General features: G+C 31.5%; 1 protein-coding gene across 2 annotated transcripts; it reads right to left on the bottom strand.

The window, feature by feature from the left end:
* Positions 1-591: 591 nt before the first annotated feature.
* Positions 592-16827, bottom strand: INX2_13 (Innexin inx2). Of its 2 annotated transcripts, XM_051216319.1 has the most exons (4): positions 16279-16827; positions 14509-15175; positions 12211-12422; positions 592-5339 (listed from the first exon to the last, which is right to left on the bottom strand). In XM_051216319.1, exons 2-4 carry the CDS (start codon positions 14819-14821, stop codon positions 4278-4280), a joined length of 1587 nt encoding a protein of 528 aa, XP_051073773.1. In that variant the 5' UTR covers positions 14822-15175; positions 16279-16827; the 3' UTR covers positions 592-4277. The 2 variants fall into 2 exon arrangements, with proteins under 2 accessions (XP_051073773.1, XP_051073774.1); XM_051216320.1 differs by lacking the exon at positions 16279-16827 and having other exon boundaries at positions 592-6169; positions 14509-15730.
* Between the last annotated feature and the right edge of the window lie 229 nt (positions 16828-17056).

Here is a 17056-nt window from a genome sequence, read left to right as displayed (position 1 = left end):
TTAATCTACCATTATAGCCATCTATCCAGAGTTTATTTATGATGGATAATTTACCTTCAATTCAGCGTCTGTGTTAATCGTAGTTTGCTTACTACTGACATCTGCTACTGACACCCTCCTCATCTATGATCTCTTTTCGTCAATTAATACTAAGTGGAAGAAATTCAAAGAATAAATTTCCTTTACTACTGTATTTCGACACGAATGAAATAAATTGTATTAACTAATTCACATAAGGTTTGATAATTTAGCAAGTTCAAATTACATTTGTTTGTATGCTACAGATATTTTCATTCCTTTTAGTAAAGTACATGAATACAATCACAGATCAGTTTAGAAAGTTAATCAGTGTCATACTGTGATACATTACTCATCAGCTTCTTTTTGATTATATACTTATTTCCCTTATCATAGATCGATTAGAAAAAATTCTTTAGTAAGCTTTAACGGATTTCATTTAGGGAATGATAAATTTTGCGATTAGTTAGTGATCGGCACATAACCATGGACATCGCTTACATGATATTCTCTATGTATTTCTTCATAGAGAATCTTTATTAGTCAATAATAATACTGATATCTAAAGTATAACGACGAATAATTTAATTACAACTGATTTACATAAATGCATAAACTCTTGATCAATTCAAAAAAAAAGAAAACATAATCAATGAGGTTAATTGTACAATAAGGGGAAATTGTTTTCTTGAGTGAACACAAGAAAAAGGAGAGTAAACTAAAGATAACTCATTAGATATCTTCAATACGTTCACTAATAAATAGCAAATGTAACAAAAAATAATAATAAATATTTTTCATTAAAAAATGTTTATAAAAAATGAGCTGAATATGTAATCTGTACATCTCAAAGCAACGTTTATGACTGTGTTACATGTGACGATATGTGTGTTAACAATAATATAGTTAAACGGACTCTTTTTGTTCCCATGAATATTTTTTACTATAATGTTTTTTTATATCTTTCTGTTCATCTTCATCATCATCAGCGTAACCACCTTCGTCTTCATCTGTTCCAAGAGGTGCATCAGTAAGTGGAGGTGCTGAAGCTGTAGCTTCCAATTTAATTTTATTTTCTTTGGAATACCTTTCTTTTAAATTGACAATACCACGAGATAATCTCAAGCCTAAATGATGCATTTCATCGCAACCACGTTTACAACGTGTTAAATCACGATAAAAATATTTTTCACGAAATATATGCCATAACTGACAAACTATTTCAGAACAAATCAATTCACCGGCATTGATAGCAATCATACGCAGTAGAAAAACACCATCATTACGTAAAAATAATACGGTAAATTTTTCTACCATATATCTATCTTTCCTACTAACTTGTTCACCAAGTTTTAAATATTTTTTTATAAAACGTGTACGTGATTTTTCATAACTCATACGTGTAAACCACGCTGGTATACTGATAGCTGTAATTGTTGCAGTGAGAACAATCCAAAACCATAGAAACATATAAATACGTTCATTAAGCATATTTACTGGTAGAACACATTGTGCTGTTGCATAATTATTAGACCCAAAATGTTTTAATGGAACTAAACAAAATCCAACACGTGGAAAAATCATTGTCACTTCCCAATCGAGACCAGCTAAAATATTTCTAGATATAGTTATACCAAATAATGTATAATTTGATTTTAAACCAAGAAATGATTGCATCATAAATATTTGTCCGATTGCATTTAATAAATAAAGACATTTGATGAATAAATAAATTCCAAATAATCGTGTCCCAAGACGTTTACTTATGAAGAATAAATAACCCCATTTTTTCATTCGACGACGTACTCGAGGCCATAATCCATGATGGTATTCACGTTGCTAAATAAAGAAAACAGAAAAATCCTAGATGAAATTTATGTTTGCAAAAAAATGAATACATAAAATTTGCATGGTTAAATGTAATGCAAAATAAGGGATATTTCACTGAATATTCGTGTAATATCAAGCATTTCGTTATGAATGATAAAGTCAAATAACCAGTGGTTACTTTGCGACCTTCATTTCATCATCTACTATTGGCTGGTTGACTGACAAATTAGTCATTTTTATTCTAATTTGATTGTATATTTTGTTCAGCATGGTACATATTATTGCATTCAGTCAGTCGGTTAGTTGTTTTGTTTTTTGTATATGACTGATTCTATGACTAAAATTATCAGTTTAATCATGTGAATTATGTCTAGTATATTATCATAGAAAGCGAGCCACCATAATACATTCGATATTTTGGAGTAGTAAACAGTAGACTTAAGTCATAAAAAAATTATTGAAATTATGATCATTTCAACTGGAACGCTTCAGACAAGACAAAAGTTCTCTCGTCGTTTTCATTATTAACTATCATTATCTAAAAATGTATAGTAATGCAATCTATAAGCGGAGAAAATTTAATGCACTCATGATTAATGCAACCTATTATTTGAATGGTTACACCTTATTAATTAAAAAGTAGTCGTACTACACAGTGGTTTAATGTAACTTTTTCGGTTTGTATATCTAAAAGTAACATTTTCCAAATTGATTACTGATTCACTGTCAGCTGAGCCTGAGTTTTGTATGAAGGTATGGCTAGGTTTATACGCTAGATCATAAAACATTCTCAGTAGTAAATATCCACGTGACGGAATTCCTTAACACTCGATTTTCTAATGGATTAGTAAATCAATAATACAAAACAACCCATTTTCTGGTGTCGTTGATAAGTAGACCCTCCCAATATGCAAATGGTTTGTTGAAAAATCCAGAGCTCGGAATTGTAATCTGAATAACAATTGCTGTTCTAAGTTTCGACTGAATACGGCGAACTGATTATTTCATTGGTTGATATGCATAGGTTTAGTCACTATAGCATCTATTTCGTGAGTTGCATGTGTATGAGAGAAGACTACAAGCAAACTAATTATGTATGTTTATAGTACCCTTTCAGATATATTAATAGCCTACCAACGAAGTGGCATTATGTTAGTGTTTTGTTTGATACATTTTTTTCAAACAATAGCTTGAGTAATCATAATATTGAATGAACTAGTGCACATGAGGTATAGACAGATGAAAAATGCTGTGTATATACAATTTATCTCACTGATTTATGCAGATGATTGTTATGGTGGAATATGTGAAAGTTATACCTGGTTGTTAACAAGCCCGGGACACTTAAAAGTACAGTACTAAACCAACTCATAAATAAGTTTGCTTAATGTGGTTTTGTTTATTCTGAAAGCAATTTCCGTCAACAACTGATCCATTTAAACCAAAGATCTTGGTGCTCTTTCGTGTCCATAGTCATCTGTATGTTCAAACCAAGAAACACCAAGTAGCTTTGGTGAGCCTAATACTGCTAACCCACCGTAGAGATATCTAACTGTCCATGTTTCGGACTTCAATTAATTCACGATTTTATGAAGTCTCTAATTAAGATCACCATTGTGTAAATATCTTATTTCATACTGGTTTAAGTGATAAACATAAGTTGGTGAATAATAGCCTTATACCACAGCATTTATGACCATTGTGAGTTACATAAAAACTGGTCGAGAAGTTAGTTTTATGAAGTGAAGATACATTTTCGTCCTCAAGCAAAACATTTATTTCACTAAATAAAAATGAATGATGTTGACTAGTTCACCAACATGCAAAAGCCAAAAATTTACACTTGTTACCAATTGATTCATCCCCAGATATATCGTAAAACAACATGAATTATCACTAACTAGTTTAAATTACCAAAAAGAATGACTTTAAGTGCATGTATACATCATATTGTCAAACTGAAAGTGCAATGTTATCAAATGTTCAACAGACGCATTGATGTGAAAGTCCCTCTCTCTTAAGACAATAAAGAAAAGTAAGTAAATTTGATTTGTTATCTTTTTCATTATAGTATGAAAAAATCCATTGTATTCTATATTTTTATTTGGCAAAAATGGCTACTTATAACAATTTTAGTAGTAATAATGACATTGTCAGCATGATGCACGTCAATAAGTCTCAAAAAATTAATATTATTATAATCTTAGTCATCGTCTTGTTATGGACGATGGAAATGAAAAATGCATTTAACGAAAAAGAAGGCACAAACTGAAAGGAAAATCTGAAAAATTAGAAGCGTCTTAAACATTCTCAAGTCACCGGTAGTTTGGTTTCTCTCAATCATATCATTTATTCGAAATTAAATCGAGAAACTAAAAACCCAAAAACAAGCACATGCATACATAAAGAAACATTATTTAAACACAGGACTATCTTCCAGGTAGGTCTATCAGCTCAATACTCGCTTTCTCATTATCCTGTTTATTATTCTTTAGTTCTGATGACTCAGATGTACCCAAGTATCCATTTTCATTTGTCATAGTTGAAGAATCAGTTTTTGACCCTCTATCCCAACTAGATTCATTAGGATTTAATCTCTGACTATGATGTTTATGATTTTCAACCACCGGCTCAACGACAATTCTACGGTAATTCAACCACATTTCATTGACAATATCAGACGTGACCATTTCACCAGCATTCAATGCAAGCATGCGTAGCAGGAACATTCCATCACGTCGTAAGAATTTACGTGCGAATTTCTCAGCAAAATATAATTCGGATGAAGTTAAAACATTCGACAATTTAATGTAGTTTATCACAAACTGACAGCCACGATTTTGACAGGCGAATTGTAAACACCATCGAAGTAGACTGTGAAAATTTACTACACAAACTAATAGAATCCACCACCAGAGAAATATGTAAATTTTTTCATTTAACATATTTACCGGTAAGACACACTGAGCTGTAGCAGTGTTAACTTTTGTACCCAAGTGTTTTACTGGTGCATAACAATAAGCTACACGTGGAAATATTAAGGTTGATCGCCAATCTTGACCATGTAGTATATTATATAAAATACTCATGCCAAATAAACTAGAATTATAGTTTGTAAAACCGAGGAAGTATTGCATTAAAAATAATTGGCCAACTGAATTACACAAATAAAAGAGCTTTACAAGTAAATATATCAATGATAGGAATGTTCCAGTGTAACGGACACATTTAAGAATATTAACTGTATTGCGATATCTACGCGTTACGCGTGAAATTTCATTGTCCTCAATATCAGTATCATCATTTTCACCGTCATTAAACCGTACAATCTCATCATGAAATCTATCATTTTTAGTTTTGTCTGAATGGTATCTAGCAGCAGTAGTAGACGTTTGTCCGCTGACATTTGGTGCAATATTGATGCAAGAATCAAAATCTGACCTGCGTTTATGAAGATGATATGATTTTGATACAAGTCGTTTTTTCTGTTGCTAAAATCCATTCTCAACCAGTGAGATAAAACGAGAGTTTTGCCACCATACCAACCAACCAAGTGAAAATAAATTTAATGATGTACCACCCGCATAAAAACAAATCGTAATTAACAAACATAGAATGTTGCATGCAAGAATCCATGGTTGTAAACCAGCAACGTTTTGTTATTGCATTTGTGCAGAACCAAGAGAGAAGGGGTGAGAAGGTTAGACAATAGACATGCATGAAATCAAAGCAAATACACTATGCATTCGTATTAATTTTTGCAAACATTAAACAATAAAAGGTGGATCACATACACATGCATTAGTTAAAACTAGTGCGATAACATTTAACGAATCAATAAATATGTTTATTACACACTGTTGATGATCTCACGCAAAACAATAACACTGTATGTTAAAATCAGCAAAATTAAAAGTGTGCATGCATGGACAGATGTATACGACTAACTAACAACTCAGTTATTATATAAATGGATAAAAGGGGGATAATGTTGTTTATTTAACAATGAAAGTGATTTATCCTTAAGACTAGTTAGGTATATTATGTTAATAACATAGTACAATATATAATAGTAAATGTTAAATAATAAATAAAGGAGACATATTTCATCATAAATGACTCTCACAAAAAGATGTCTCTGATATTTTAAGAAAAGTGTAAAAACCTAGTATATATAAAAGGAAAACAAATATATGATAATTGAAATCAGAAACCCATATTAGGATGAAATAGTTGTCCGGTGCTTCCACGTTTTCAGTAGTGCTCTAACGTAGATCGGTTCATGATTTTAATGACATTCAACAATCTTCATAACCACATACTGGAAAGTATAGGATAAGTTTATCAGTACATTTACATCCATATTACAATATTTAATCATTTGATCTACCTGAACTAAAAAGCTCAATATGATCACAGTTTATCACAATATTTAGTATGATTTGATTACGTTTAATGATCAATGCTTAAATCCAGTAAAATGAATCACTTAATCCATCTATTACAAAGTATTACAACTGTATTGTTAGCTTATAGAGATTAATTAAACATAATTAACTACAACGTAATTATTTTCTAATTACACTTAAATTATTAGTTGACCTTTAACCTCTCCTTCAGTCATGTACCGAATTCATTACTTATGTATATAGATAAACTGTATGAACATTAATATGAAAAGTTTCAATCAGTTTCATGAGAAATAACTCTTGTTGAATACTCTTATTGAATATTCTATTATAAATAATAACTATGTAAATTAATGAATTAGATTAGAATTTAATGGAAGTATTACGTAAGCATCCAAAAAATATGAAATTATATTATAATTATGTAATCATTCCTTAATGATTTACTTCATAAACATTTCAGATTTGATTAATAGTAAAGATTAATATGAACTCTAAAGAAGATTTTGATAAACAGTCTTACAAGAATAAAAACTATTTACTGTTAGTTAAGTTAATTAAATAGAAGTTAAAGATGTAATCGAAAGATTTTTCAAGCTTAATAATCTAAATCAGTAAATGTATATTCTGAGATGCAGCTACATCCAGCTGATGAGTCCTGAAAACAGAACGAAACGCGCGTCCTGGATTCCATTGCTAGCTACTATCCATCTTTACTTATAATGTATATTCATGTTCAGAAATGAGGAGAACAAATTGAATAGATAAAATTATTGGAAATGACAAATGTAAAAAACCTAACGATATCAGTTAATGAATTCATTTCAAATATAGAAAAAACGAATTGATTTCAGAATTAAGTAAAACCATTTGTCAAGTAACCGAATTGCTATTATAGAACTAAAGCTATTTTGATTTGTACATAGAATATTCACTCAATGGAATTCGTGATGAATGATAAAATGTAAAGGCCACAAAACAACTAGTAGGTCTTCATTTCATTCTTTCAATATAGTATAACAAGGCAATGAATAAATAGCCGACAGTTCATTGTTAAGAAAAGTAGTAAAAATCTAATAAATTTGTCAGTCAAACACTCTGGTGTACTAAATAAATTTTCAACGTTAAGAATAACTTTGTTCATTGTAATAAGAATAACCAGTAATATCTATGATACATATACATATATTGCCAAGGCTAAATTTAATGGTGTAAAAAAATAGGATGTGTATGAAACTTCTCAAAATGCGTCTCCCTGCACAGTCATTCAAGTCACTGAATCGCCTGGTGACAATACGCTGCAGAATATCGAGAGAATTCATATTATTCTGCACCAATCTTTGTTCTTGCTCTATTTAAGATAATAAAGGGAACTATGTGTATGAAAAAATAAGATAATTTTGAGATGGTGTAGAAGATTTGTAGATCCGGTGGATGATTTTGCTGGAGTTTTTCTTCCCTGAGCTGAATGGTTTGATCAGAGAACAAAACTCCACCAAAAAGAAACAACTGAAATCATTATTTTCACCATTAATATTATCATTATTATAACTATCGTCATTTTATACTTATATTATTCTTTTTTTTAATGGCTTACATGTTTTTAGTCGAATTTACTCTTTCAACTTAACCCGGTTTCATTGGAATATTAAATATATAAATAAATTAGTGAATAAATATATCCAATTATTAATTTAAAACATCATCTAGCAACTCTGTTTTATGGAGCAGACAAGTTCAATTTAGGCATCTGAATAGTATCCTACCTAAAATACAAATATGTATTCAATTAATGAGTTATAATAACAATCTTCTCACTTGACTGATTGCCTTTTTTGTATCCTTTTGTATAGTTTAACAAATTGAACTTATCCACTATGATTAAAGTTGTATATTGTTGTATTTGTAAATTGATTTCTAGTGACCAGGATAACTGTAGCTACTTATGCTCAAAAAATTTCACCTGATAAGTATACAGACTAATAAAAGAATTGAACAATACATCAGCCAAAGCTTTTAAATCGTACTATAGCTGAAAAACAATAGACAAGTTTTATACTTTTGAAGCACGAAGATTCCACCTTTCGTAAACTATTACACGTTCAATTATCAAGTTTATTTGAAGCATGTATGAATTGAGAGCAATGAAATATAATGTGGGTAGAGTGAGATAAAATGATTTTGTTACACTGATTAAAAAAATAATAGAGGGGTTTAATGAAATGTTTTTCATAGCAATAAATCTAAGAATTACAAAGAAACTGTAGGAAGTGGATTTTGCACAGAATGAAAACGTGAAGAGAGGGAGCGGATTGAGTGAAGTGAAGGAAGTATCTCAACATAAAACAAAGCCGAAATTTGTTAGAGATTATTATCATCCTGAAAATGAGACTATAAACTCCTGAAGGTGACTGATAACTGTCAGAAGTAATGCTTTTAGAACTCACCCCTTGACTTTCAGAGCTTTTATTGTTTATATGTGTATAAACAATGTCAAGGATAATTAAAATGTATTTGATCACACACAGACTTTATTAGTTTGGGGACCATAGGGAATCAACGAGCAGTGGTCATCTTGTTAACCTTGTTCTTAGGTACCTCAACAAATTAAAAAATCTATTCTTCATGTAAAAGAAACTTGGACCTTTAGATTATATCGTACAATTATGGAATTAAAGTGACTAGTGTTTTCCAAATTTCAGTCAAATAATAATGTTTTATTGCCGAATGTAATAAGTAGATATGACCCCATCTTAACATTATAAATGTTATCTAAGCCACTGTTATGCATGACCTCACCTATCATTCATTGGCTAATGAACCTCAGATGGGTAAACGATTCATGAGATGTATGCTCAACTAATTGATAAATCTACACGTACAATGTGAGTAGTGTGACCCTGATTTACTATAGTAAGTTTACTTGAATTAACGAAATCACATGAAATGATAAAAAACCAGTAAGAGGTTTAACTATACGCTCGATAATAAACGATGTTAATATTTGAGATATCTGTACTGTGTAGTTTTACGAAAAACTATCAATGGAATCCAAGAAGCAAACTTCTTTTCCCTCGGTCTTCCTCGTTAGGATGTTTCTAGGCTCTTTTTAGCAGTTATAATATTGAAAAATGTGTGTCTTCATTTCAAATAGATGGAAACGAATAAGAAGCTATTGGTCAAAAGCTTAGGATGAACTTTGGTTGTAAAATGATCCAGGAGGCAACTGCGTGATAAAAGAATGTAGGTCTGCATTCCAACTTGGGATCTTCAAAAAAAACTTACTCTGATGTGATCATTCTATAAAGCTGAAAATTGTTTTAAAATAAGTCACTTTAAATCATTCTCGCTTATAAAAAACTGAGTATATTTTCAAGCTAATCAGTAAACATGTATAATTTGATTCATTTGTATTGGTTGTTTGGATCTTAATAATGATGTTTAGGATTGCAACTTATCAGTCTCTTTTGGAATATATGCATCCTGTGGGGGTTGTCTCGACACTATCATTTATTTACAACCATTTTAAGCAGATTTGTATGGCTAAATGCCCATTTTCAATCCTACTGTTAGCCTCCATCCAACAACTAGAAGTTATTTACAACCTCCAGTATTTTAACCGACAGAATTCAGTTCGATTATGCTGTTCGTTACTCTCATCTCGCAGATTAGTGTCCAAACGTCAGTCCTGTATGCCATAACGAGTATTGGGAAAGTTAGAAGTTTTGAATCTATTTTTCGGATTATTATCATTATTTTTATTGTATAAATATTAAATAACTGCATTATTTTATTTTATATTATCCTTATTATAAAATCCCAGCGGATCTATTAACTATTGTTATGGGTTTTACTATTGCTAACTAATTATATACTGTTCTCTCAACTCGCTACGAATAGTGGGATGATTGTGTTGAAATTATGATTTCGTATTTAGTGTGCCTTCTGACCTCATAATTGCTACATATGGGCCGATGAGTGGTTGATATAGATGCAGTTCTGGCCGGCCGGACTGGGTGGTTGAAATACAGGGATAACAAAAGGTTGGCTCCTGATTTCTATTCGAACTTAAGGCTGAGGACAGAAAAAGGCTTTCTCATAGGCAACCTATAAGAGTGTAGCTCATGTTAGCTCACGGCTAACTGTGTTGTCCATAACGTACTCGAGGTTAGACTCGCTAGGTTATATTCTGAATAGCAGACGCATGATCAAAAAAATCATATTCAGGAATTCTTATTGACGGATTCAGTAAGTAATGTCGATTAGACATAACATAAAGGAGGGTCAGTCGAGGTTAGAACAGCTCAGTGGTAAGTTTACTGATACCATCACCGAGTACCATGGGTTGAAGCCTAATTCTTCAAAAGTGTAGATTAATACAAATCGTCATGAAATCTTAGTTCAGAGATTCTTGTTGTTTGCTTCCTAACATTCAAAATTATTCACTTCTTTAGACTCAGTTTGGACAGTCGAGTAGCATCGTTCATACGATAAGTATGGTTTAAAATAAAGTACGTGAACCTGTTCGTGATTATTGAATTACGGCATTACATTTGACTGCAGACAAATTCCATTTATGTAACTAATTGGGACAAGTAACTCACTAGCTAGGATATCACTTCATTATAACATATAGTTACACTTATTAGTGTTAGTCAGGACAATTTCGGTTCACGTACATGTATGTAAAACTTCATTGCAAATGTTGAAAATTAAGCAATATATATATATATATATATATATATATATATCTTCCTCACAATTCAATATAATAACAGAGGTGCGATTATGAAGACTGATTGATAGATAAATTTGTAACATAATTCCATAAAGATGATCACTGGAATTCGAGATCATCATCACTTTAAGCTTTAATGCAAAAGATGACCTATTCTCTTAGAAATATCAGTGCTTCTTTGGTAAAACATTTCTAAGCTTGTTCCATTGGATAAATCAGTATGGTTCATTAAACGATTGGCTTCAGTTTTAACAACAATTTTTCAGCGGTTGATAGATGTAGGGATATCAGTAGGTTTTAAGGAGAAAAACACCGTTATTGAGTGAATTCCAAACGATAGTTGGATAATTCTATGAAGATCTAAGAGAATCATGAGTCATTAGTTTGAAGAGTATGCAGAGCAAAATATTAGGTATTTGCTTAATAGCTAGAAATACTCACTGTGAAATTATAATACTGTAATATAAAACAATTATATAGAGTCGTTAAAAGTATATAATATAATTATCTGGAATGCATATATATTCTACTTAGGTTAGGTAGAATGCAGGTGCTCAACACGCAAATAGTGCATTTTTGGTTGTAGTGAACTTTCCAAAATCTGGACAACTAGACAACTCTTCATCATAACCAATTTAGTTACACTGGATGCTTCATAAGAAATTTATATACCAATTTCTGAAGTATTAAATACAATTTATTTGAATAGTCTCAACTTAGTTATTTTCAAAGCAAATAACAAAGAAACGAGCACATTTTCTCACCAAATTAAGATCTATCAAATTCTCATTACTTTATTCGAAATAGAGAAAAAAAAGCAGAATTGACTTGTCTCAATGTCAACTAAAGAAATAACAAAATGAACACGTAAACTGTTATACTAAAATACGAGTTCATAGAAAGTAGATCCGTAGTTATCAAGAAACGATTGTCAGGTTAAATAAATTTTATATAGTCTATAAGGGATCGTTATCATTTGCTTAACAACTGAATCTCTCCACTTTCAATCACCAGGACTTCATCTAAATTTGTCTCTGCCTATTACAACATAACAAGTGAAGTAGGATTACTAGAACTCATAAATGTGAGTACATAAATATGAGTGTGATTACTGAATTAAGTAAAAAAGAAGTTATTTAAGACACTTGAACAAAAATTCTGATAACAATAAAGTATCCTTAGGTAAAATCATTATACAGACATCCTTAGACTTACCTGAAATAATAATTGTTCTAATGTTTTTGCTAAGTGTTGTACCATTTTAGTTCTTTGTTCATCATTAGCATGTACTGCTTGATTAGCACATAAGACTAAATGATGTACATCTGTCCCAACTCTGTTATAGCATATCATTTGCCAAATTAATCGAGGTAAATAGAATAAAATACACTGTAGGCCAAGAACAAATGGCACCCACTGATAATACACTACATAAAATAAAGTAGAAATTTAGGTAGTTTCGAGATAGAAAAAAATTTGTTTGTTATGAAATAAAATAATGTTCATTTTCATCTGTACAATCTAGTCGGTCCTATAGTTTTATGACCATATATTGATTTGGACGAGTTCTTGTTGATTTAGGTTAAAATTATATAATTTGACAACTATAACAAACTACCAGTATGAATCTCACTAATGAAACACTAATGAAGTACTGACTTCTTCAAAACAACCTATCAATTCAACTTGACAGAAATTAATTGTTTATCATGTCAAAAAAGCAAAATTAAACAGGCCAAACCATCTAACTAAAGATGTTTAACGACTCAACTTGCCAAAGAGAACTAAACACTTTGCCGGTTAGAAACACAGAGACAACTCAATAGTGCATAAAAGCAGTTGACTGTTAATTTATATATATGAGACCATGAACCAATCAATCCTAGACCACCACCGAAAACCTGGAAGTGGTAGACGGTCGATTCTTTCTAGTATAGGACTTCTCGGCAGTGTGCATCCATGATCCTGCACGCGGGACTCGAACCTAGGTCTAACATTGGTCGGCTCATGATCTCAATTAAAACTCGATAGTCTCCACAACCCTATACTGATATATATATATGTTTAAAATCAGTTGAAAGATAGAGATAAAATCAATGAATAATTTAATAAATAATTAGATCTTTAGTAGTAACATAAGCTTTCCAGAACTGCATTTTATTAATGCTAGGTATGTGATCATAGTGATTACTGTGGTCGATTAGATAAAATAATTTTAAGTTATTAACAAATCAAGAAAATAATAAGTCAGAAACGAAATGGCCTTGAATTTCAGAACGATTCCTTAAGTAAACAAGAATCAGACACAAAACTATTTAAATACGGAAATCCAATTCTTGCTGATCAACTGTTAAATATTTGGAAGTTTTCTACCATTTTTTGAAATGCATTATTCGAAGAGTGAAATATTTCAGGTAACTTTACCTCTGTTCAGGATGATACTTCTAACTAAATAAAATTGATTTTTCAAACATGCCAGTAGTGTGAAACAGAGACTTATCAACGATAAGGAATGATGAACATATTGTAGCTTGAATTAAGTGGAATTTCGGGCACCGATTCAGAGGTCGATGTGTATGGTTACGCATGTTCATTGCCGATGAACCCAGAATTGAGACGAAGCAGATGTCGAATTCCAACTAATCTCCAACGCTTTCGTAGTTGATATTAGTCATAATTTACTAATTGAAGCCTCATCAAGAAACACAGTAACCATAAATCATAACTACTACAAAACTAGAATCAATTTGTTTTTTATTAGATAGAATATATCCAGTTTTATGGTTGATTTGACATATTGCAAATAATTATCAGGTATATATGACTTAAAACCTACGAAACTCCTTTGCAAGTGGAAAACGGTAATTGGGACAGTTGTTGGTATTTAACTTATGTAGCTGTTATTCTATCCGCAATATGATTTACTCAGAGATCTAAAATTTTAATTATTCATGTTTCTTACAAGCTATAACTGCCACCACCACAGATAGGTTGTAATATAACCAATAATGAAAGTGACTCAAGTATTGAAAAATTGAATGATTAGTGACTGGTTTTTAGTTAATTACAACTACAATTACAATTACACTTACTAGCAACGAGTGGATTTATTTACAATCTTAAGTTGCTACTGTGTTCCAATAGATTAATCAATGCAATTACTGAACGTGTCTAAACAGATAAGCTCATAAACTGATAATAGAAAAAAATTAATTACATTTTCCCTATGTACATCTTCTCAATGGTGAGTGAATACTCAAGATATAGTAGATTAAAAAAATTATGACAATAATTCTTTGTTGTTAGCTGTAAAACAAGCACATATATCATTATCTTTCTCACAGAAATCGTATTATCTACTGATCATTCAAATAATTAATTTTCTTGATTAAGTTGACTTTTCAGACAATCTGAATATACTACATGATGGATTCAATTATCTCTTAGAGATCGTAAATAAACCTACAACAAGACATGAAATTTATACTTAAAACGTGGAAATTAAATACTCACGTAGTTTATGCTTCTCTAATTCCGCCCAACCTTCATCTGTCTCTGGTACTCGACCAGAATATGCTATAGGGACAGTGCCCTGAACCCAGCAGTAGTTCTCAACATAATCTAATAAGTTTTTTCCACCCAAATCTGTTGCCATGTAGCATGAAATCGGTTTCATCATATACTGTTTGATAGTGACAATTGTTGTACAAAGCATAAGAACCATAACTGTTATGAGAAAATTAAATTTATCCGCAAAATCTTCAACTCCGACATAGGTAGCGACTTGGAACTTTGATAAATAATCCAAGAACTCTGTGCCGATCATGTCGACTGTAAATCAAAGACCTTTTCCATTTTATTTCAGAAATAATATCATCAAGGTTTTATGAGCTTTGTGTGAATGGATGAAAGAATTGGGGAAATTGTCAACATCTTATTGGTTATTTTAAAAATCAATGCAGTTGTTGTTGTTTTTATTGGTCAATCAAGAATCGTGGGCGGTCAATATATTTCATAATTAAAAGGACTTGGGATTTTAACGACGCAATTAAGGATTATTCAATGTAACTGACGTTCAGTGTAATTGATAAGAAGGTAGTTGCTATTTGTTTTGATGATGAATCTTGGTGTGACTGTACTACCGAATATAACTTTAAAACTGCTCGGAACCGAGGAAAAGCTGTAAATTACGATGTTTTGTTAGTTTCTATTCATTTTCACAGAATATGTCATGTCCTATTTCTGTCTGAACTCCTATTATTATTAATGAGAATCTACATGTAACTATCATTAATAAAACATAGAAAATGAAGATAATACGTATTAACTAACAAACAATATCTAAGTGCAAACACATTCTTTATCTGCAGTTATTAAGTTTCCATACATAATACTTAAATAATATTGATTCAGCAATGTTATTTTCAAACAATCTGAACTGATCAAACTTTTGTAATTATTGTTCAAGTATACGTAAGAGTACGTAAATCTTAATGTCATCTAGCCAAATTTAACAGGAGAATTATGTACCACACTCATGTGAATTTTTTAACACTCATTAGAATAAAACTATTCATACAGCATCGCCATATAAAATCAAATAGGACAGATTGGTATTTAGAAATCTGATAACTTTGTATTAGATAAAAAAAATGTAGTATAATAGAGGACAAATTTTCCATCCTCGTCTTTTGTCACACACACACACATTAAAAATTCAACCTTAAATTCACCAATGAATACTATCAAATGTTATCCACTATCATAATTTATTACGACTGAATATCTTTGTAAATAAATAGCAATAACTTAAATAACTCATGTAGAATTAAAATCACAATTTAAGAACCTGTAGCTATCAGTGAGGATAAACCATCAACATCTATTAATTAAAACAAATAAGTGCTGATTATAATGTATTTTCGTGGTTATTTTCTCTTTCAGTTACCTATATTGATCCTACCCGATTAATTTTTGGCGATTTTTTCATACAGATCATAAAGTACATTTGTTACAGAGTAATTTATTCGTTTGAGGACTCATGGTGCATGAGTGAAAACTTTCGGTTTTGACGTCTTCGATGCCGTCAGGGTGCCAAACAGGGACGAAAATGCTGATCGTGTATTTTGGTTTCTAAAGTTTTTTTATATGATCCCAGTTCAAATTTAATTAATTTTTATGATTCACTTAACTAAATTTAAGAAGTTCCCACTTCACTACAGGATCCCTGAAGCTTACTTATTTAATCCTGCTACCCATCTTAAAGGAGCATAGGTCACTCACCAGCATCGACAATCCAACTCTGTGCTGGGTAATCCTTCACAGTTGTTTCCAGTTGCTATTCATTCTCTTGATGTCTGCTTCCGATTATGATGCAGTGTGTTATTCGGCCTTCCTCTTTTCTGTTTCCCTTCAAAATGCCAATTTAATGCTTGCCTCGAGATACACTTTGATTATTTCCTGAATGTATGTCCTATCCACTTGGAGTGCATCTGTCGGCTGTCCTCCATGCATCACTTTGCAGTTCATTCCGTCGTGACAATTCCGTACGATTTTGACGATTTTCTCAGGTACTCCATAGTGTCGAAAATGATTTATGAGTTTCACCTAGTAACAATGTCAAATGCTTTCTCATAGTCAAGGAAGTTGATTTACAGTGACGAATTTCATTCCATTGATCATTCAACGACGATCCGTAGTGTCGCTATTTGGTCTGTGAACGACCGACCCTTACGAGATCAGGTCTGTTGACCTCGCAGTTGGGCATCTACTGCGTCTTACATCCAGTTCAGCAACACTATGTTGAAAACTTTTCCTGCTGCTGACTGTAGTGTGATACCTCTGAAGTCCTCACACATGCTAAGATCTCCATCCTTTGGTATCTTGATGAGTTGTCCTTCTTTACAGTCCGTTGATACTTGTTCCTCCTCCCAAATCTTCTTGAATAGAAGATGAAGCATGTTTGAAGTTACTTCAGTGTCTGACCTCAGTGCTTCAGCTGGTATATTGTCAGGCCCTGCTGCTTTCCCACACTTGATTTACCTGATGGCTATCCTGATTT

Source organism: Schistosoma haematobium, chromosome 1 (genome assembly GCF_000699445.3).
Source record: "Schistosoma haematobium chromosome 1, whole genome shotgun sequence".
In the NCBI taxonomy this organism is placed as follows: Eukaryota; Metazoa; Platyhelminthes; class Trematoda; order Strigeidida; family Schistosomatidae; genus Schistosoma; species Schistosoma haematobium.
Note: the sequence above shows the minus strand (reverse complement) of the source record. Positions and strands in the feature narration are given on the sequence as shown.

Coding starts and splice junctions, on each gene's coding strand:
- INX2_13 (XM_051216319.1), bottom strand. CDS start 14,821: ATGATCGGCACAGAGTTCTTGGATTATTTATCAAAGTTCCAAGTCGCT. Junction 12,423..14,508: donor ATTAGAGAAGCATAAACTAC/GTGAGTATTTAA, acceptor TATTTTATGTAG/TGTATTATCAGTGGGTGCCA. Junction 5,340..12,210: donor TAGAACAATTATTATTTCAG/GTAAGTCTAAGG, acceptor AATGGATTTTAG/CAACAGAAAAAACGACTTGT.